The 21,403-nt window shown below is 42.0% G+C and overlaps 4 protein-coding genes across 6 annotated transcripts; 2 read left to right on the top strand and 2 right to left on the bottom strand.

Moving 5' to 3' along the window:
• Positions 1-567: 567 nt before the first annotated feature.
• On the bottom strand, positions 568-16,218 carry ash2l (ash2 like, histone lysine methyltransferase complex subunit; the record flags this gene model as incomplete). 2 transcript variants are annotated; one of them, XM_084382494.1, is made up of 18 exons in its annotated part: positions 568-1,145; positions 1,235-1,294; positions 1,382-1,480; positions 1,563-1,655; positions 2,169-2,362; positions 2,934-3,101; positions 3,195-3,412; positions 3,911-4,010; positions 5,596-5,613; positions 5,805-5,880; positions 5,989-6,084; positions 6,260-6,355; positions 6,581-6,675; positions 6,790-6,878; positions 6,963-7,108; positions 7,198-7,264; positions 8,030-8,088; positions 16,201-16,218. In XM_084382494.1, the coding sequence occupies 17 exons, from the start codon at positions 8,086-8,088 to the stop codon at positions 1,038-1,040; spliced, it is 1,782 nt and encodes a 593-aa protein (XP_084238620.1). In that variant the 3' UTR covers positions 568-1,037. The 2 variants fall into 2 exon arrangements, with proteins under 2 accessions (XP_084238620.1, XP_084238621.1); XM_084382495.1 differs by lacking the exons at positions 5,596-5,613; positions 16,201-16,218.
• On the top strand, positions 9,011-13,407 carry LOC311274671 (G2/M phase-specific E3 ubiquitin-protein ligase-like). Of its 2 annotated transcripts, none has more exons than XM_084382543.1 (13): positions 9,011-9,190; positions 9,299-9,420; positions 9,702-10,008; positions 10,114-10,196; positions 10,369-10,421; positions 10,552-10,591; positions 10,673-10,734; positions 10,835-10,924; positions 11,045-11,358; positions 11,492-11,670; positions 11,892-12,064; positions 12,486-12,700; positions 12,780-13,407. In XM_084382543.1, the coding sequence occupies exons 1-13, from the start codon at positions 9,022-9,024 to the stop codon at positions 13,013-13,015; spliced, it is 2,043 nt and encodes a 680-aa protein (XP_084238669.1). In that variant the 5' UTR covers positions 9,011-9,021; the 3' UTR covers positions 13,016-13,407. The 2 variants fall into 2 exon arrangements, with proteins under 2 accessions (XP_084238669.1, XP_084238668.1); XM_084382542.1 differs by having other exon boundaries at positions 9,296-9,420.
• LOC311274672 (uncharacterized protein) lies at positions 13,405-14,993 on the bottom strand (the record flags this gene model as incomplete). Its single annotated transcript, XM_084382544.1, has 3 exons — positions 14,012-14,993; positions 13,701-13,919; positions 13,405-13,615 (listed from the first exon to the last, which is right to left on the bottom strand). The coding sequence occupies exons 1-3, from the start codon at positions 14,857-14,859 to the stop codon at positions 13,405-13,407; spliced, it is 1,278 nt and encodes a 425-aa protein (XP_084238670.1). The 5' UTR covers positions 14,860-14,993.
• Positions 16,219-19,720: 3,502 nt separating the features above from the next.
• pnx (posterior neuron-specific homeobox) lies at positions 19,721-20,424 on the top strand (the record flags this gene model as incomplete). The annotated part of the gene is made up of 2 exons (XM_084382832.1): positions 19,721-19,835; positions 19,928-20,424. The coding sequence occupies 2 exons, from the start codon at positions 19,721-19,723 to the stop codon at positions 20,422-20,424; spliced, it is 612 nt and encodes a 203-aa protein (XP_084238958.1).
• Between the last annotated feature and the right edge of the window lie 979 nt (positions 20,425-21,403).

Raw genomic sequence — 21,403 nt, 5'->3', positions numbered from 1 at the left:
TTTCGGTCAAGTTACTTTGAAACTCTGTTCGCTAATGGCACGAAGGTTAACAAGCTAGCAGCTGTTATTTCCTTTAGCAGGGATTTACCAGAACTCGCCTCCCCACATGCAAACCAAGTTTTCCCCGACAGTATTTTGCAGAGGCGGCGTCACGGCTTCCTGGGTTAAACACAGCACAAGATGGTCGAGTGGTTTAAAGACATGCAAACAAACCAGGGAGTCGTGCAACGCAAGAGTAGTTGCAGCCCTACTTAAAAGTCCAGTGAGTAGGATTTAGTGGCCTCTGGTGGTAATGTTGTAGATTACAACTAACTCTATACCCCTCGCCTCTCCATCCTCTACAGTGGCCGCTTAAAACGCCAATCACACCCTTTGTCCATTCTGAGCTACCGTAGAAACATGGCGGTGAAGAGGAGCTGTTTCAGTTGATAATGTACTGATGAAAACACAATTATTATTATATTCCTCCTAAGGCTCACAAGCCAAAAAAGGCAGGAACCACCAGTTTAATGTCAAATGTATGAATCTTTGTTCGAAATCCAGGTTTTATGAATGACTCCAACTTTGTCCATGTAGCATTTTTTTTTATTTAACTCAAGAGTATAAAACAGTAAATAACTGACACACATTGTAAAACAAATAAAAATAGCAAAAAGACTGAACACACTAAAGACTGCAGAATCGACTCCTGTCTACAGAATGAAGTGGGTCTGTTTGGGCTTCACCAGAGGTTCGACATGATACCCGGCGACGTCTCTCGACAGCAACAGCAACTTCAAAATATAAATATTTTAAAGCAGAGCACCAAAAATAAGTGGATTCATTTGTCAGATGTTCAGAGTGGAATGTCAGCAGATGACACGCTAACAGATGTTGACAAGCAGCCATCGTGAACGTCATCGTTTTCACAACAAATTTACATTTTTTTTAAAATCAGGCACATGTTTGCTGCAGCGTGTGGTGGTTTAACTTCACTGTCTGAAAGTGGAACCATGTTTTGACTGGCGGTGTGTGTGTGTGTGTGTGTGTGTGTGTGTTCATCCTTCCCACGGAGGGCTGCGTCGTCCGTCCACGTCCGTCTCCACGTGGTACAGCATGTCAGCCAGTGTGTGCTCGATCACAGCTCCCCAGCCCATGTCGCTCATCTGAGTTGGGAGGGAAAAACAGAGGATCAAACGACAGCTGACGTGAGCGTGAGGTTTGTAAGGATGTGAAACTTTACAGAAGCTCTCACCGGCTGGTACTTCAGGTCCTTTGGAGGGTGTTTGAAATGTGGCCCAAAATTGACAGACACCTGAAAAGAGACGGGGTGAAGTTCAGTTAACTGAAGGAAAAACAAACAGGGAGCAGGAAAATCACCTACAGGACATGTGCGACTAACCGTGCAGCTCTTGTAGAGTGAGATGGCGGGGAAGTAGAGGCCTTCAAACAGGTTTTCATAAGCAACACCTTGGCTCACTCCGTTTTTAAAGAATATCATCTGAAAAACAGTAAACCGCAGGTTAACAGCAGCAAACAGCGGCAGGTTTTCTGACTGGATTTTATTTTGGAGGCGTCCTCACCCTGCTGGGGCTCGTCGGCTTGAGGCTTTTCTCTGCTTTGTCTACGTAGTCCTTCTCCTCAAAGTACAGGTAACTCTTGAACTTGATTAGCGCCTGGAAACAGAACAGATTTGAGTTGTCAGAATGCAGAATTTTTAAAATCAGATTCAATGATTTTAAGACCTTCTAAGACCTCAACACACACTGTATGATGTCAGACCAGAAAAATGTTGAAACAATTTCTTTGAAATACGACAGAGTCCCAACTTATGTCATGAAATGATCTGCAGCTCAGCTTTTTGTGTTTCTGGTGGTGATGACACAAAATTGCTCAATGAAGTTTCAGTTGTGCTACATGCAAACAATGCAGGCCCACTAGATGTCGCTGTGTACTGCGGCTGCTTCTCAGGTTTCATGTGAAATTCAAAGGCTTTCTCCCTCATCGTCTCTAATGCATAAGTTTTTTAGCATAAATCACACCTAGCTTCGTTTCCTGTTGGCGCCAACCACCTGTGAGTCATTAAACTTGTATTTATGAACTTCAGTTTATTATTGGATTAAGGCGAGAACCCTGCAGAATGAAGATGTGTCGACTCAGTGTGGTTCTCTGTGTGTCTCAGCTGTTACCTTGTCCTTGTACGTATCAGGCAGAGCCTTGGCGGTCTCTGTGGTGTCGGGCAGCTCTATGAAGAAGCCGAGCGTGTCTCCCTGACCGTAGCTGGAGGAATAATGCTTTCCTAGCGACTGGTGAAACTTTGTGCCCTTCTTGCTGCGCCACGAGTAGCTGAACTTGTCGTAGCCCAGAGGTGCCTGCAGGTTGCCTGCAAAATAAAAGAGAGCCAAGAGTTACTCTAACAACATATAATGGTTCTTTTAATCCATCTGTTTTTTATTCCTGATTCCTGAAATAAAATCAGGAATTAAAGTAACAAAATAAGAATATGTTGGGTATGACAACAACACTTTCCAGAGAAAACCATCTTACTGTGATGATTTTTAATTTTTCCAATAAACTGAAGGTTTGAGCAATTTAACTACTAAGGTCCATTGTGTAGGTTTTAGTGGCATCTAGTGGTGATGTTGCACATTGCAACATGAAAGTCCCTGTCTAAAGCCAGTTTTTGGTTTGTCCGTTCTGGGCTACTGTAGAAACACAGCGGACTGTGGGAGAGTCTCTGCTCCTTCTGTAGATATAAAAGGCTCGTAAGGTAACAAAAACTCAACAATTCTTAGTTAGAGGTGATCAAACACTAATGAAAACATAATTATGAATATATTCCCTCTAAATCCTGCACACTGGACCTCTGAGTTGAATAAACTGTTTATAAACCTTCTTGGATTAGCTGGAAAATGCATCGTCACAAAGCTTCCTCGGGATGAAGCAGTACTGACCGAGCGGTTGCGACCAGCCGAGCCTGGCTGCAGTCTCTGACGGCATCTCTTCAATAGAAACCTCAAAGTACCAGGAGCCTTTCCGTACACCATGAGAGGCTCGCACCATGGAGTAGCCCTTCTCCCCGGTCACTGTCAGACGGTCGTCAGAGATCTTCAGCTGAGGTGCTGCAACATGAACATATATTAGTCAGTTACATATAACCTCCTTTGTAAAGGTTAAACCACTTTTCCAAAAATTGTGTCTTGACTGGTTAGTACCTCGGTCATGTAAAGCCAACAGCACTCTCTCATACAGACAGGCTCTGTATAGATCACCGGGGATGGGTTTACCGGCCCAGCAGTCCAGTTCGAGCTTCTCCGGGTCCGGAGCATGAGGATCTGGTTCTGCTAGGATGTAACGGTAACCGTCTTTATTAAAGGGATGCTCCAGTGGGTAACCGTGAGGAGGCAGGCGCTGGGCCGAGAACAGAGGGTCGCTGTGATGAGGGAGGAAGAGAAGTTTGTTTAGCATCTTCCCTGATTTACAGGACGACTCCAGTGATATTCTATATGATCCTTAATTTCATTTCATGGTGATACTACAGGGATGAATAAGGTGCCTCTTTTCTTCCTCTCTCTCTCTTCCTATGTCTCTGAAGATCTGCAGGCACAGGCTGCACACTTACAATTTCTTTTCCCTCATTAATGTCATCAGGTTCCCTTTTAGCATCGGGTCTAATTCCGAAATATTTTCCCAAAAAGGTGCTTTTGCTTTTCGCTTCGACAGCAAGTTAAGTAGTAGACACCTGCAGCAGTTTGTAATCGCAGCGTCCATCGTCTGACTAATAAAGCAATGTAATCAGTGTAAGCCTGAGGTTATGGTGGGAACTGAAAATATGGTGTCTCATCTCAGTTTGCATCATGAACACATGAATAGTTTCTGTGCGTGCGTGCGTGCGTGCGTGTGTGTCTGTGTTCGCTGATAGCTCTTCTACCTTCTGGTTCTCTTCGTGGCTCCTGCAGCTGTGCCCTCCTGCTGCTGCTGTTGTTTACGTTTTGCCCCTCTTCCTTTTCCGGGGCCCGGGGCCAAAGCACCTTCAAAAACATCAGACGGATTATACACCTGAACACAAAGAAATTCTCACACACACAAACACACACAGGCAGTCAGTGGCACAGGGAATATCCACTCAGTTGCCAGCTTATTCGGTACACCTGCGTAGCTACAGTCATTGCAGTCTAACACAACAGACCTGCATTAAATCCAACCTCTCCTTCACGGTGACTTTGGTGCTGTTCAATTGTGTTGTATTACACTAAGAGGTGTTTCTAATATTTTGTCCAGCACATTTATATGAATGAGGGTAGACTAAATATTTAAAACACGTCTGACTCCTGCCATCATTAAGGTGAGCTTCACTGAAGGACTGTTGTATTAGACTGCAGTAGTTTTAGATAAGTGTACTTATTAATATGGTATTAGGCCCAGCAGTACTGCAGACACTGGTCGCCAGAGTTCAGCTTTAGATACGCTAATTTTGGGGAGAGAACAGACATCCACAAAATGCCATTACTCCCCACAAAAGCTACTCAATACTACAGTCCAGTCTAACTATTGTGGACTGTGTAAACTTACTACCAAATCCATCTCTTCATAATCTTTAAACACTGACAACAATGCCACGACTGCCACTGAGCACACACACACACACAGACTTATACAAAAGGTGAAAGCAGGTTATTAGGTGTTTGGTGTACACGGGGAAACAGCAGGCACAAAAAGGCAGGAATTAGTCCGCATGGCGTTTTCCAAACACTATATCAGCCTCTTAATACACCTCCTCAATGTGACACAGATCGAGAAACAAGAACTTTCGAGACATGTAATCTGCTACAAACGGTTGCACAGAGCCCCTTTAAAGCATTTGAAAAAGTGGTTTACAGAGACCATAGGTTTGAGGTGTATTCATTGCGTTGTGTGAAAAGAAAACCGCACATTACAAAAAAAGTTTGGCTGTTCTTGCTTGTCACGCTTTTTAAAAGCTCGGACCAGACAGAACCGGAGAGAACAGCTGCTTAGAGCTGCGTGAAGTTGACGCCAGCTTGACGCTTGTGGTCGAGACACAGGATGAGAAGTAGTTCTGCACTTTAAACTTATAACTTTAAACTCACATTTTACATAATTTAATTTCAGCAGAATCAATGTGGCTAAGGGTCTGACACCAAAAAACTGCAAATGGAGAAGAAGGAAGAGAGAGGATGAGGCTAATCAGCATTGGATGAAGCCCATTGCAAATCAAAAATGGCTCTCTGCTCCCACATGTGTTGCCATGTAGAGGGCAGAGAGTCATTTCAGTGAGGAGATTTTGGAGCCCATTAGCAGCAAGCCAGAGACGAGGAAGATATGTTCACCAATCAAAGGGGGCAAAGCTTTTGGGAGGGGAGGGGAGGGGAGGGAAGGGGACGGGGGGCACCAAACAGATGCGGAAAGCAGACAGGGAGTTTACAACTGGACATGGATGAAGTTGCCCACAAGATGCTAATTTAGGATCAGTTTGGTTTGAGCTGAGGGGCAAACTGAAGTCTGATTGGAAACCTCAGGGCCAACTTCTATCCAGAGGGTTACAAGACACAAAAACACACTGATCAGCTGCCAGATGCCAAGATACCACATATTCACCTGAGAAAGCAGATCCACCTGGAACACAATGCACAAAATCACCACCGTCATCACATTTAACAGGCTCTCACTCTCAGCTTTGGGGAGTGATTACAGGCCAGGGATGTGAAACATTTCCCCTCTGGGCCATGGTGTAATTAATCTTTATCTGTGTTACAAGACTTTTTTTTTTCCAGTTTCAATTTTTTTCTTACATTTTACATCCTTACCATTCAGCCCGCCAGCAGTGGGGGCAGCAGTGGTCTGTTTCTGATTGTCATAGGAGGGTCCGATGTTTCCCAGGTCCTTCAGAAGAATAACAGGGGAAAACATTTACTTTATGTGTGAATAAACATTCTTCAGTTTCTGCAGTCCAAATCCTTTTTACGTGCAACAGCAGCAAGTGGTCAATACCTGATCTAACAGGCCAAATTTGGGGTACTCCTCCTCTGGGTCTTTACTGCCGGGATCAGGGTGTTCCTTCACCAGGAAAACATCTCGCTCTTTACTCTAGAAAATGAGAAAAAGTACAAAATCATTACTGTAAAGAAACAATGGATGGCTGCAACAAAGCAGCTGCTGGCGGAGATTCAATGCAAGGGGCAACTTGCTAGAATGATGAGACACAACAGCCCTCCCCATTGGCTGCCTCAGACTGTTTCCCCACTATCCACCACAACATTACCATTGACTTCACTATGTTGTTGGGCCAGGTGAGCTTCCCCGGTCTCTGACGAGTTGTCATGCACTCCCAGTACTTGTCAATAAATGGTATGATATCCTGCAGAGCGAAATGAAAAACAGACAAATATTTTGATAAGCGATAAAGCATTCACAACCACATCAGGAGACGTTCATCACACTTCACATTGATCATTTATTAGTTGTTTAATTTCCACCTGTAAGAATTCCTTCTTTCTTTCCCATGTGCTTGAATTCAAGAGTACTAGAGGCTTTAGAGGCCCACATGAGCACCTACAAAAGTTGAGACACATCTTAGGCTCACCTTGTCTTTGGAGAACATCGTCTTTGGGTGCTCCTCTTGTGTTCTGGACCGCCATGTCAGGTTTGCCAGGGCTGTGAGACACATCTCCTTCAGGTCTACAACACAGAAATTAACAGTGGTTAGTGGAAGAAACACTTATGTTGAGTGCAAGAAGCTTAAATCAACTGTTATGGTAATTTTAGGTAGTTTATAAGACACAGAACACCTACTTGCTTGTTTTCTGAGGAAGTATGTGTTGCCACTGTGATGGCACACGTTACAGTGAAACACATAATTAGTCATGAAGGGCAGACAGGTCCTGTAGAAGAGGAGAGGGGTCAGTACTGTACAGTCACATAACTGCTGATATTTCAATGACCACTGAGGAAATAGCTATACATACGCAGTGTCGATGCCAAATGTGTCCGCGGTGAACCACTTCATACACAAGGCACACTGCAGCTCCACCTCTCCCAGCTGCCTCCCACTCTCCTCATCTCCGGATCCAGTCATGGCATCAGCAGCCTCTGAGCCTTCACCGGCTGTTTCCTGTCAAACAGAAAGTCTTATTAGAAAAAACATCATAATTTAAAGCAAAGCCAATGAAAGTCATAAATAATTATATCTAACAGTGTTACCATTCCCTCTTTGCCGTTTGATGATTCAGTATCCATGCTGGTGGGTAGTTCCCCAAATGCAGCATCCCTGAAGGTCAACAGACAGATTAATCAGAAGACTCGATATTTACACATCTATATACTGTAAAGACGGTGAGTTCAAATCAGCTGGTGTCAATCATTTTTTTTGAGAGGACACGACACATGAAACTACACCGGTTTTACTTCTCAAGAGGAACTTCCTTGACTTATTAGCCAGCCATAACCTGTAGGAAGTCTTCCTAATTTTCCCCACACAGCTGTTAACATCCTCTCTTAACCGTTCTCCATTTATAGAAATCGCATTTTTCTTTTGAGTTGCTTATGTACAGCTGTATAATCACTGCATATGAGTTACACGAGTTCAGATATTTCACATCAACTCGGATGTGCTCATCGGCCCCTCCGTTACTATTCCTACCTATCATACACTGTGTTTGCTGAAGTTGACATTTTTCAAACGGAGTCTGGCGCAAGGTGTTTACATATATGATTATTGGAGGGAGATATCAATACATACAAAGTGTTCAACTACGCCTCGTAGACTTTATAAGTTCACAGGCAGACAGGGTAACATTAAACGATCAGATATGTTTGGATGTCGGGATGTTTTCTCTTTATAAAGAGCATCTTAGCTGTAACGTTACACGGTTCACTCGGTGAGTCTGTGGTCCGCTAATGTTAGCTAGCCGGCTTGCTAACAGCGTTTACAGCTAAGAAAGAGCGTATCTGTGGTTTGTATTTTCACAGATCATCGGAATTATATCATACAAGCTTGTAATAATAAAAAATGTGTTGCATGACGCAGCCTTACCCCTCTCCAGCCTCCGGTTCGGTTGTTGCAGCACTGCCCGCCTCCCCTTCAGACGCCATCTTTCAAATCAATGAAAACAAAAAACATCGCGAGACACAGTTGGAGGATCAACTTCCGGGTTGCTGCCGCGGGTTCGCTCGGCAGCGACACCGCAGGTCGACAGGTGAACTGCATCTCATGTTACATGGTGGGTGGATGGTATAAAAATGAATTGAAAACTAACAGTAATCAATTAAATATATTTACTTTTTAATTAAAATACATTTTAATTGGATTTAAGTAACATTTAACTTGTAATATAAAAATGGTTAATTATGAATTATATATATTTAATTTTAAAATAAAGTTTCAATGCACGGAAATTAAATTCTATACAACTTGCATTATATTATATTAAGCAATGATACTTTATTTAAAATCTAAATACATTTAATTAATGAGTAATTATTTTATATTTGAAGTTACATTGCACTAAATTCCTACGCATTGAAACACTAATTAAAAATGGAATAGCCTATATTTAATTAACGAGTAATGGTTTTATATTAAAAGTTACATTTTTATAACGTCCATCTCTCATACACCCTAGCCTAATCCTAAAATCTGTGGTGGAATTTAACAAAGTACATTTACTTAAGTAGTGTACTAAGGTACCGTTATGTACGGTGGCCGGGAGGTGCAAACCAAAATTACAAATGTGAAACACTTTTACGAAGCGTGAGACAAATTTACATTTTGGAAAACATTTTTGCATATCATAAAACAAATTTACATTTCAGAAAACAAATTTACATTTCAGAAAACAAATCTACATTTCAGAAAACAAATTTACAAACACCGAGACAAATTTACAAGCGCTGAAACACTTTTACAAGTCCCAAAACAAACCTACAAATAACATCAACCGGAAAGGGAATGTACCAACTCCGGGGTTGAACCGGAAGTGATAAAAATCGAGTTGTTGTTGTTGATGGAGTTCATGGTGACCCTAGATGGACAGCCAAGGAGTGATGTTTTGCCCGTTTTGTGGCAAACACATGAGCCGCTTAACGCGGTTTTGTTTTTCGTGTGGTCGGTCTTTAGACTTTTTAACTGGCGAAGACCAGGCGGAAGGACAAATCGCACAGGGGACATCTCAACAGCCGGACAATGCTAATCAAAGTAAGTGTAGCATAGCGCTCGCTTTCTGAAGTAACGTATGTGAATGAACGTGAATTACCCTATTGGTTAACTATCTATTTTGAAATGGAGCTTTGTTTATTTCAGCAGAAAAACCTTGTACATCATACAAGCAGTTCCTGGAGTACAGAAGCTCCAAGTCAAAAGAGCGTCAGTCTTTTAACTACGGGCCGAGAGGAAGACGTCCGGCTAAAGATCGAAAACACGTCCAGGTAGGTTGTACTGTAGCTTATCAATACTCGACTGTCTGACTCGAGATGAATCCGAAGTGGATCGGTGTCATGTTAGATGTATGGTACAGATTAAAGCATATAGCACTCAAAGCAGGAAAACAGCAGCTCTCGTACAAGACGAGATGCTTTGCTAAAGCAACTGTGCACAACAATGTAACGATTTGGAGTGTAACTTATAGTATGTATGGGAAACGCTGTATAATCTTTTATATTAGCTATGCTTAATACATAGAATTGATCTTGTCTTTGTCATTTTCTAGATAAACATTGGATTGATGGTGCCAAATGGAACTGACTTAAGACCTCTTAGAGGGAAAACGCTCCCATTATTTGTAGATCCAGAGGTAGCAGCACCTGATGTACTGAGACAAGCTGTCCAGAAAATGAGAACGTTTAACAAAGACATGCAAGAGGGACAATATGTCCTTTTGTATCCAGACTGCTCAGAGGTGGTCCATGTGCCTGGGTCAGAAAGGCCATTCAGATTGGCTGAATATAAGAAGGAACTAGGGAAGCCATACTCCAGGATCACCTTTTTCATTTGCCTAGAATCACATTTCAAAGGAGGTTAGTGGATGTCATGATTCAATATTTTTACATATTTTAAACTCCTAATGAAGGTTACACCTACAGTATCTACATTATCTTGAATGAATTTTTTTGTTTTTACAGCAGCAGATGATACCTCAGACTCTGATTCTGAAATTGTCATCGCATCAACGAGTGCAGCTGAATTCAATCGAGCTGACACTGTGGTACATCAATTATTTATTTATTTTTTCTAATACCAATTTATGTATGAATATATTTATTGATTTATCTATGACAAAACTGACAGCCTTTCACCACTGATAAAACTGTATATGGTAAGGAAACAGTTATGGAAGCAATTACAAATTGTTGATACATTTATGTGTTTCCTCACAGGTTTTTGAACCACAAAACCAAAGTACTCCCAAACACAAACCTGAAGATGAAAGGTGTGTACATTTTGGCATCTTGCCTTTGTCAGGGCGTCAAACAGATTTTACGAGAGGTCCTTCTTAGATGACTATTGTAGGCCTAAAGGACAGTATTAAATAATGTAATATCATTTTTATCATGTTTCAGAGATGCACCAGGACATTCAGCAACAATTCAGCCTGGACAGGTAATAGGGCAGACTGTGGCAGCCCAACATTTCTTACTTTCAGTGTTGTTGTTTTTTCAGACATTTTAATTTGTTTTTCAGATAGTGATATCTGATGCTGAGGATTCACCTGAAACAAATCCAGCCAAGACCTCTTGCTACAGGTAAGTAAAAAATCATAGTGAATCACAAAATTTCAATTTAATTCATTGGGAAGAAATGTGTGTTTGTAAGATGTTTTAAGAAATTGTAATTTCCCAACAGTAAATACACAGACCTGTATGCACCTGGTGTTGAGGAAGACGACGGGGAGCTGGTTGCAATCAATGTGGAGACTTTCCAACACACGGCAGTGTAAAGTGACCTTCTGACCGTGGCATTCCATTTTTTTATTGTGCAATATTGATGGTATTGAAGTGATTGTTCTGCGTGCAATGTAAAATTCATTGATTAGATCACTTTCTGTCATTACAGGGAGGAGATGAACATTACACTAACTGACATTGTGGCAAACCTCTCGCTTCCTATTGATCACAAAAGAGTCAGCCGGTTCAACATCTCAAGGGCTAATGTTTGGGATGGAGCCGTCAGGGGTTTCAGGCGTGCAACATATTCTGAAACCTGTGACATGCTGGTCAGATTTACTGACGATGCTGGTGTTTTTGAGGAGGGGATTGACACAGGTGGTCCAAGACGAGAATTTTTAACTCTGCTCATGAAACACCTGAAAGACCGGCCCATTTTCGATGGACCAGAAGGACATCGGTTCTTGGTCTACAATGCAAACGGTATGCTTGGGTTATATGTGTACTATACTAATGGTTGGCTCATGAAAATTAGACATGTATGTCACATGGCATATGCTTTTTTCCTCAATATCTTGAACTATTTTTTAATTTTGCAATATAAATTCATTCACAGCTGTTAGGGATGATGAATACTTCCTGGCAGGAAAGATGATCGCAGTGTCAGTTGTACATGGAGGTCCAGGGCCCCATTTCCTGTCAGAAGATCTTGTACATTATCTTGCCGGCCAACCTTCATTCAAATCAACAGTTAATTTAATAACTGATGAAGAAATAGGGAAAGCTTTGAGAGAGGTGAGAATAGCATAAAGCTACAGTGTGGTAGGACAGAGTTTTACATAGTTCCTGCATTGTTTCAAGACAAATTTTACTTCCTGTATCACATACATAGAATTGGCTTCATTTAAACGTTTTTGGTAGGGTAGGGTTACACCATGCTATGTATGTCACTGAATAAAAATACGCAAGGATATACAGAACATACAATTATTTACTTTTTTTTAAATGTCTTTCAGATTGAGAATGCTGCTTCAGTGGATACTCTGCAAGATTGTATCCTGAGACACAGCACAATGTTACAGACAGCAGGCTGTCTGAGACACGTGGTTGCAGTGGAAGAAAAGACAGAAATCGTGGCAGACTACGTCCGATGGTACATTATTGACCGCAACTCATCTGTAATTGACAGGTAAGATCGTATTTTTAATGATGTTATTTTCTTCTTTATGTATTCATGAAACTTTTGTTTGAAATTCTTCATGCCATGTATATCTATTATCAGTTAGTCACTGTGACTAAATTTGCGCCATAGTGTTACAACTGATAGCCTATGTGATGTCTGTCTCTCCATTCCCTGCCTTGTGCCAATCTACAAGTACTCATGCCACCCTGCCCTCTGTGTCATTCCTTTGTGTGACTGCATTTAATTCATGCAGTTTGTAACACTTGCCTTGCCCTGTGCAAATCAAAAGAATGTTGTTGTTTTTTAAGTAACACACAACCAACCCCAAATGTACATTTGTTTAGGTGGATTTTAATTGTTGGGAAGAGAACCTCTGATGCAGTTGGCACTGCACAGCAGTGAAACAGTGTTTGTGTTCAATTTGTAGATTCAAAGATGGTCTTTCAGCCCTTCAGTTTCTCAGTGCACTACAGCAACACCCTTCTTTGCTGACCCACATCCTGTGCCACTCTGAAAAGCGACTCACTGGCTTTGAACTTGAGAGACTCTTCAAGCCTGACCTCAGCCCTTCAGGAAGTAACAGGAGACTAAAAGAAAGTCAAACCTTGGCCTACTGGGCAGACTACCTCCTCGATTGTGAAGGTTTGTATGTTTTTTTGTAATTTATTGGAAAACCACATCACCATGATATATCTAAAAAAAAAAAACTATTTCTTTGCAGAAGGCGAGGCTGCTGTTTCTGTGGAGGATGTTTTGATGTTTGCAACTGGGCTGACATCACTTCCCCCTTCTGGGTTGGAACCATCGCCACAAATAGAGTTCCTGGATGACTCTCCATTCCCAATGGCAAATACGTGTTCAAACTTGTTGAAATTACCACTCCTAGATTCATACAGTCTGTTTAAGTCACAAATGGACTTTGGAATCCAAAATAGTCCAGGATTTGGCTGTTTATAAGCCATATGACTGGATTAACCCTAGAGCTCGCACTCTAACATTGTTGTTTGTTCTTTGTTGCTGTTGTTACAGCTACAGTCTATAAGTCTCAGTCTTTTTTAAAAGAGGTTTTTATAATGTTATGCTCCAGTATGTGAGCATGTTTTTTTTTTTAGGGTTAGGGTTAGCTTTTTGACAATTGTTTTTAATCCATGGTTCTCAAACTGTGGTCTGTCTGAATCACTGTTTTGGATTTAGAATGAAAAAAGTCATTCATTTTGTTCTCTATAATACAGAAATGTAATAAATACTCATTACTTTACCAGTGAAATAATGAAGCTGTGGGTGACAAATTCAGACACTTTGTGTACGTGCTCCATCCTAACCCTAACAATAAACCTCTCTTCAATTCATAGCTGTGTAATTTCTTTTAGTTTCAGATACAGTTCAGTTGCAGACTGCCAGTACTCTGGTTGCTGTAAATGATTGTGCTCCATAGCTAAGTCCAAGTACTCCTGCATGTTTGCATCCCCACATGGAGCTCTTGTCAGGCGAGCCTCAGGAAAGGCATCGAGCGCAGCGGCCTGTTCAATTTGAAATCCACAGTCTCTGGAGCCAAACCTATGTTAAACAGAAGACATAATTACATTTACTTTAAGATAAAAGAAAAAAAAATACAAACATCAATTTGCCACCAAAGTATTACCTGTGTGGTAAGTAGTAGAGCTCATTGGGCACTCCTCCTGGACATGACGCTGTTCTGGAGGGGCGAATCCTGTGACTGTTCCACAGTCTCACACACTCATCCAAGTCCTTCTGAATAACATCACCAAAGCAGTATCTCAGTAGACACTGATGCTCGTGGCTCCCGTTGAAGTATCCAGCATCCCTGAGGTCTGCAAATAGCTCCATCCAGAACTGGCACCTATTGAAATTGATACAATAATAATGTTAAGCATATGTTTGAATGAAATCAAAGGTTACACATAATTAAATTATTTAATTAAAGCCACATACCTCCCCTTTCTGAATACGGACCACCACGACTCAATCCTCTGGTTGGTTGTGGATGAGCCATACATGTGGCTGGACGCTCCACAGTAATAGTCATTGTGGTGGTGGCGTAGGGTGCACTGAATTGCGGCCATGGTCCCGTTCTCCGTGCCGCAATCAGTCCTCAGTCTCATGGGAATAACGCCGAGGTCTCGCACACATGACAGAAAATAGTGAGCGATCACGCTTGGGTCATTATTTGTTGGTCCACATGTAAGCCACAGTACTTTTCTTGAAAATCCATCGATACAGCCTGAAAGAGCCAAACCATATGGCTTAAGTTTATCATATCCATCCGCGTGCCACATATAGTTCGGTCCCATGGAGTGGTAGGTTCTTCTTATAAACCTTCTGCGTGCTCTCCTCTCACACCCTCGAGGATTGAGCTCCCGGAGCAAATTCATAACATGATCTCTCTTCACTCGCAGATTGTACTTTTGTCTGAGTACTTGCCACATCATGCGGTAGCCAAACAGCTGTCCAGGTCCACGAAGTTCCAGTCGGATGGCCCTAATTATGGCGTTTGTAGAAGAGTAATCCTTTCTGCGAAAAAACCCGGCTCCATTCAGTTTGCTTTTCAGAGATCTCAAGCTGATGTGAACACCGTGTAAACTTGACATCATGTCCACAATTACAGCGTACGAGTGTCCCTGATTAAAATATGTTATGCACTGCTGCAGCATATCTGGTCCGTCGATCTGGTCCATGCCCCTTAAAAAGTCTAAAGACCGACCACATGAAGAACAAAACCGCGTTAAACGGCTCATATGTTGTCCACAAAACGGGCAAAACCTCACTCGGTGGCTGTCCATCTAGGGTCACCATGAACTCCATCAACAACAACAACTCGACTTTGCCGCTGCCGGGTTATCACTTCCGGTTCAACCCCGGAGTTGGTACATTCCCTTTCCGGTTGATGTTACTTGTAAATTTGTTTTGGGACTTGTAAAAGTGTTTTGTATAATGTAAATTTGTTTTCTGTAATGTAAATTTGTTTTCTGAAATGTAAATGTGTTTTCTGAAATGTAAATATGTTTTCTGAAATGTAAATTTGTCTCACGCTTCGTAAAAGTGTTTCACATTTTGTAATTTTGGTTTGCACCTCCCGGCCACCGTAGTTATGAGATGCACACACATATTGGACAACTACTGAAAACAGTAATCTGACACAAGAGGAACAAACTACATGCAGATTTTTTTTAAGAAATCAGAAACAGCAAAAGATCATGAGCCTCTGAAGCAATGTGTTGTATTTTGTCATCTTCTTATTTTGTTCCTTAATGTGCTAAAATAATCTGAAAAGTAGCCCAGCTGTTGAACAATTGCATTCAGATTGATCTAATTTTTTATAATAATGCAACAAAAACACTAGAAGATCGATGTCATTGTAATTTGTAGAACAAACAAGTGACAGAATGCAGAGTCACTGTTTGTTTTTTTCAGCTGACTCTCTACTGTCTCCATTTTGTCAACCATGTGTAGAGCAACACATCATTTTTGCATTTCTAATCCAACAACAAAAAAATATTTTTTGGGTTGAGGGACAGAGTTTTATGATAGCACACATACAGAATGGACGAGACTGTAAACTATCTGGAGATAAAAATAAATAATTAATTAATTAATAAAAAAACATGTTCTGGTTTGACCACTAGAGGGTCCATATCAACTTCAAACACTGCTACAAAAATATTTAGCAAAAATACAACCTGTTAGATGGAAAAATCAGTATATTGTTATTAGATTGCTGGTGTATGACTTTATAGTATTTTTTTTTTTTACATTTTTTTCAATTTGAACTTTATCAAACCAGGCAAATATTTAACAAATGTCTTCTTTATTGTATCCGTTAATTATTTTCTAATTCTTATTTGCCTGGTAAAATGCAAAGAAGGGGAGAGAAGGGGAGTGAAAAGAAAATGTCAAAAGTTAAAAAGCAACAGGTGATACTTCCGTCTTTGTGGAAAAGATAAGACTGTTATTTTCCTGCATGTTGACTGTTGTGGAAACTTTGCACGCTGTGGATTTTTTTCTGTTTGATTTAAGACAAACTGGAGATGAGGCTTGTGATTTGGTTAGAGATGATTATAACGTTGACGTGTGATGGTGGAAGTCGGGTGCTTGCGGATTTGTCCCCTCGTAGTTTTTCTCACTGGATGATGGATGTGCGGTCGGGATGCCTGCAGCTTCAGAAGCTGCCAGAAGAAGAAGCAGCCAGTGGTTCTGGCTGAAACCTGACGACAGGGAAGAATCCAAAGAATGGGAATCCATTTAAGACTCTGAATTAATCATGAAGTCTCACTGAGGTATGATGCTGTGGCAGATTTACTGCTGAAATCTGCAGTCGTGCATTTGTGTAAAAACAAATCAGAAGGAGAGCGAGAGACCTGTGCACCCTCAACGTCTCTGCTGTCATCGTGTCATCAGTTCCTTCAAGGAAACCGACTTCTGAATTTACTTATTTTCTTCTGTTTGTTTGTTTGTTTGTGTTTTTAGCTTTTACACTCCTTTAATGTCTTTAACAAAACCTCAGCTCCTCTCCAGCCCTGTCGCGAAGTTTTTATGTAGACCTTGGGACATTTGCAGCCGAGTTTGTGGCGACAGAACTGGATATTTTTCACAGGAAGTAGTTGTGGCAACAAAATTAGTATTATTTTTATGCCTAAATCTAACCAGAGCATAAGCACAGCGTCTATTCTGAACTTAGACACATCCTCCATCCAAGTTTTGCGGAAATCCGTGCTGTAGTTTTTGCGTAATCCTGCCGACAAACCAACCAACAACTAAACAAACAATTAAACGGATGATAAAAAAAATAGCATCCTCACTGGAGGTAATTGCAGATTTCTCTGAGTTTGAATTGTTGGAGACATTTGGGGTAATGTTTGTACACAACTCACCAAAATATATCTAAAGGTCAAATTGTTTTTATACGTTTTAATGCAGAAATGTTACATATTATATCTTTAATGGGACAACTCCAGTAAAGTGCTGGTACCTGACATTTGTACTTAAGTACAGCGATAAGGTACAAGTACTCAGTTACATTCCACCACTGATCTACAGTTGATCTGGTGTTTGGACGTGCTAATGTCTTCTTTACTTTTCTTCACAGAGTCGTATAAGAAGCTTTGTGAGGAGGGGAGACCGCCCCACGTACGTTCTGAGAGTCAAACATTATTCAAAGTTTGCGGCGGTCGTTCCAGCACCAGTAAAGACTCGTCGAGCACAAAGACAAGTGTGCCGGCAGTCGTGTCACAAAGGAGCCGGGGAATGCAGAGAGCACCCCTGGGTGTTGTAGTAAAGGCCTTCGAGTCATTGTAAAGAAGATAATAGTCGTGTTTTCTCCGCCCTGTTCCTCCTGCAGCGGAGACACATCTGTGACGTCGGGACAGTGAGAGGAAGTCATGAAGTTTCTGACCTCATGTAACTTTTTCCTCTTTTTCATTTATAATGAAAGGAAAATAAACTCAACTGTCTTTCTGAAACACTTTTGTATTGTTGGTTTATTTTAAGGTTTTGAAGATTTTTTTCCAGTTTGGATGCGAGTCGTGAACTGGTTCTTGTCCAGTACGCCTCCCCTATTCACTGACTGAACTTCTCTCATTGATTTAAAACTTACTTACTTTGCATTGTTTAGGATTTTTTGCTTGATTCATTTCACATGATTTCCTTTATGTGTTTTTAGCTTTTACACTCCTTTAACGGAGGCCCTCTCCAGCTGAGCTCGTGGTCACAAAATCGGGTGTGTTTTAGGAGAGATTGGGACATTTGCAGCTTTGTAGTGACCAAAACCGCATATTGTTCACGGGAAGTCGGGCCATCTCAAGCCATGTTTGTGGCGACAGAACCAGTTATTTTTATGGATACCTCAAGACATTTCCTGCCATGTTTCTGGTGACCAAATCCACATATTTGTCACAGGAAGTCAGGCCATGTTGAGCCATGTTTTAGTTGACAGAGCTGGGTATGTTTTTAGGATACCTCTGGACATTTCCAGTCATGTTTGTGGTGACTAAAACAGATATTTTCAGCCAAAACATGATGTTGTCCCAACTATAACCGAGTGATTTTTGTGGCTACGCCTAACCAGAGCATGAGCACAGCACTGTGACAGAGAGGAAAAAGAAAACTAAACCGCAACAACCTTTTTTTTTTACTGTAAGGATGTTGAAGGGCATGTTTAGACTTTTCTCTTCCTCAGTATTTTCTATTTTCTGTCCACACCAGCTCACATTTTCTGTCTTCATCATTCCTTCATCACCTCATCTTTCTCTCCCCCCTGAGTCTATCCACTTCCCCTTGTCCTGCAGAACAAAGCCGAGGGTCAGAGAAGGTCAAGCCCGCTGGTGACATCTGCTAATTGTCCTTACGGGCCGGCCTCTCTTGTCCTTTCAATACCAGTCACCCTGTAGGTGTCTGTCCCGGCAGCTGCCACCTTCATGAGTTACCTCCACAGGATCATTTACCCCTCGACTCTGAACCCCCGCGGACCCTCCTTTACATGAAGAGGAGTGGTCACTCTGGGGTTTAGGAAACTATAACTGATAATGTGGATTTAAAGATGGAGCTGTTACCCGAATTGTGGAGTTAATGAAGCAGTTTAAAGGCAGATAAAACTGCGGAGGGGAGATGCAGCCGGTTAAACATGAACACATCAAATACTAACTGACTATAAATCAGTCAGTGACCTTGAGACCCTTAGTGAGAAGATTAGTTGTTACATATTCCCATGAAGTCGTTACTTTAGTAATCTCTACAACATTACTATTACAATGCAATCAAATCCATGAGCTGAAGGCTGCATGTGGGCTAAATAACCTCGGTCTATGGACAGGATATCGTCCTGCTAATCTTATATTTCTACAAATAGTTAAACCTCAGAAAAATGAAATTAAAAATATGATGTGTCTTTCTTTCACTTACTTCCAAACAAATGTGCACGCTAGCAGATCCAGATGGTGGATGCATGGATGGATGGATGGATGGGGGGCATGACCTCAGTATTTCTAAAATCCTGGCTGCAGCAGTGCTTCTTCTACTTGGTCCACTTGTTCCAGCACCAACTAAATAAAATGAAATCCAAAAAAATGTCCCTGAATGTGTCTCACTTCAAACCTGCAGAGGCCTCAACCATCAGATGGCCTCGTAAAGTTGTTAGTGGGCTTCTAATTAAACCGAGGTGCTTTGTGGGGACGTTGCTCTCTGCGGGACAAACGGCGCTATGGAAACTGTGACACAAGAGAGAGAAAAGCGCAAAAACTTTCCCTTTGATGAGTCCATAAATTAGCATCACAACCGGCGTTCACGTGTCCTACTCACCGTAAAATCTCACATTTGCAAATAATGACAAGCCAAAGCACAAAAAGGAACACGGAGGGAAAGAAAGGGGGCACATTTTAACCAGATGCCCGGCAATAAATAACCCGGCACAGTGCCCCCCCTCCAGCTGAGAGCGCACATTTACATTTTCAAGTGCCCGCACGGGGGTCCCGCGGGGCCGGAGCGTGTCTGCGCGCAAAGGCGGCGATTGTTCCCGCAAGACGCATCGCTTCATTTGGGTAACTTTGTTGAAAGAAATGTAAATTTGCAAGCGTGTGCAAGAGGCTGGGTATATAAACCCCGGAGGAGCGCATGCAGGCACCGACACAGCCGCCCGCCATGAGAGCCGAGATGCAGCCAAGCGCAGCCAAACTACCGCTCGTCCACAGGACACCTTTTTCTGTGGAGGATATTCTGGATCCACGGAAGTTCACAAGGAGAATAATCTGTGCTGAGGAGACAACAGGTGAGAAAACAACCCAGAACTGCCTAGATAAGTCGCTGTTGTCTTATTTGTATATAATTATAATGGATTTAATTGTGATTTTCTTGTTTCAGGAGCTTTTTCTCCAAGAAATGGACCCAAAGCGCAGCAGCATCCTCTGGCAGGTGGAGGCTGCAGCCCGGAGGAGGAGGAAGAGGAGGAGGAGGAGGAGGAAGAAGAGGAGGCTCTGTGTAAGAAACCTCAGAGGTCGAAGGCAAAACGCCGGCGGATCCGCACCGCGTTCACCCTGGAGCAGCTGCAGATCCTGGAGCACAGCTTCCAGAGGTGCCACTACCTGTCGGTGCTGGAGCGCCACGCCATCGCCTCCGCCCTGCGCCTCACCGAGACCCAGGTGAAGATCTGGTTCCAGAACAGGCGCACCAAGTGGAAGAAGGAGCGGCTGCAGGGTCCGGAGGCAGAGGAGGACCTACACCCCGGCTTCCCCTCATCCTTCTCCCCACACCCCGCTGCCTGCTCCCCTCTCTCCTACAGGCCTCTGTGCTACCAGCAGCCGCTGCAGCTGTTCGCGCCTGCGCTGCCGCTGGTGCCATATCACCATTATTATAGATGATGTTTGAATCTGCACTGACTGAGCACACGATGGACCAACATGTCTCCAGGAGAAAATCTGCAAAGAGTATGGCACTATTATTATTATTCTAATTATTCAGGAGAGCTAAAGTGCCAAACAGGACTGAGTGTAGAAATATTTTTAATGTAATTATGCTATAACTTATTTTAATAAACATTTTTTATCAAACTTGATCTTGTACGTTCCTTGTTTCTTCAGACATATTGATTTAACCTCTTGATCTGAGGCAACAGAAAGTCTTTTTGACCCTCAGAGAGAAAGAAAAGTTGACTTTGTGAACACGTGTTGAAAGAAACATACAGTATAATGGATGAAGGACGTTTTTTATCAAACATACAGTGTGATAAAGAGGTTGTTTAGATCTGGCTAACATTTTTGCAAACTATTCCAGTCTCGACCAAAGTGGTGTCATCCCTGGAGCAACACCTCTAGCATGGCTAAAGCATATCATTAAATAATCAACTAAAGAAACAGAGGACCACTTGTATCTTCTCAAGGTTTTAAATCAACTTTTCTGCTCCACGTGTTGCTCGTTTTCTCCTAAAATGGAGAAAGTTTCTGGGTCAGATTTCAGCTAAAAGAATCGCATCGTAAAAAAAACAAAACACAAAACTCCCTGAACCCTCTTCGAACGGCCTCAGATCAGTTTAACTGGTCACAGGCTGAGGTCAGATGGGGTTAAGAGAGAGAGTGTGTGTGTGTGTGTGTGTGTGTGTGTGTGTGTGTGTGTGTGTGTGTGTGTGTGGTGAGAGAAACAATAACAAAAATCCTAACTGGTAAATTCCATCCTTCCTGGAATAAAAGTGTTTCAGTGACACACATAAAAGAGCTGCTTTAATGTTTTGCTCACAAAATATTTTCTTTCTTACACACACACACACACAGACACACACACACACACACACACACTCCTGAGCACATCTGTATGTAATTTAGCACATACTCTTATCCTCAGATG

This window comes from Pagrus pagrus (genome assembly GCF_965226575.1).
Source record: "Pagrus pagrus genome assembly, chromosome: 19".
Lineage (NCBI taxonomy): Eukaryota > Metazoa > Chordata > Actinopteri > Spariformes > Sparidae > Pagrus > Pagrus pagrus.
Note: the sequence above shows the minus strand (reverse complement) of the source record. Positions and strands in the feature narration are given on the sequence as shown.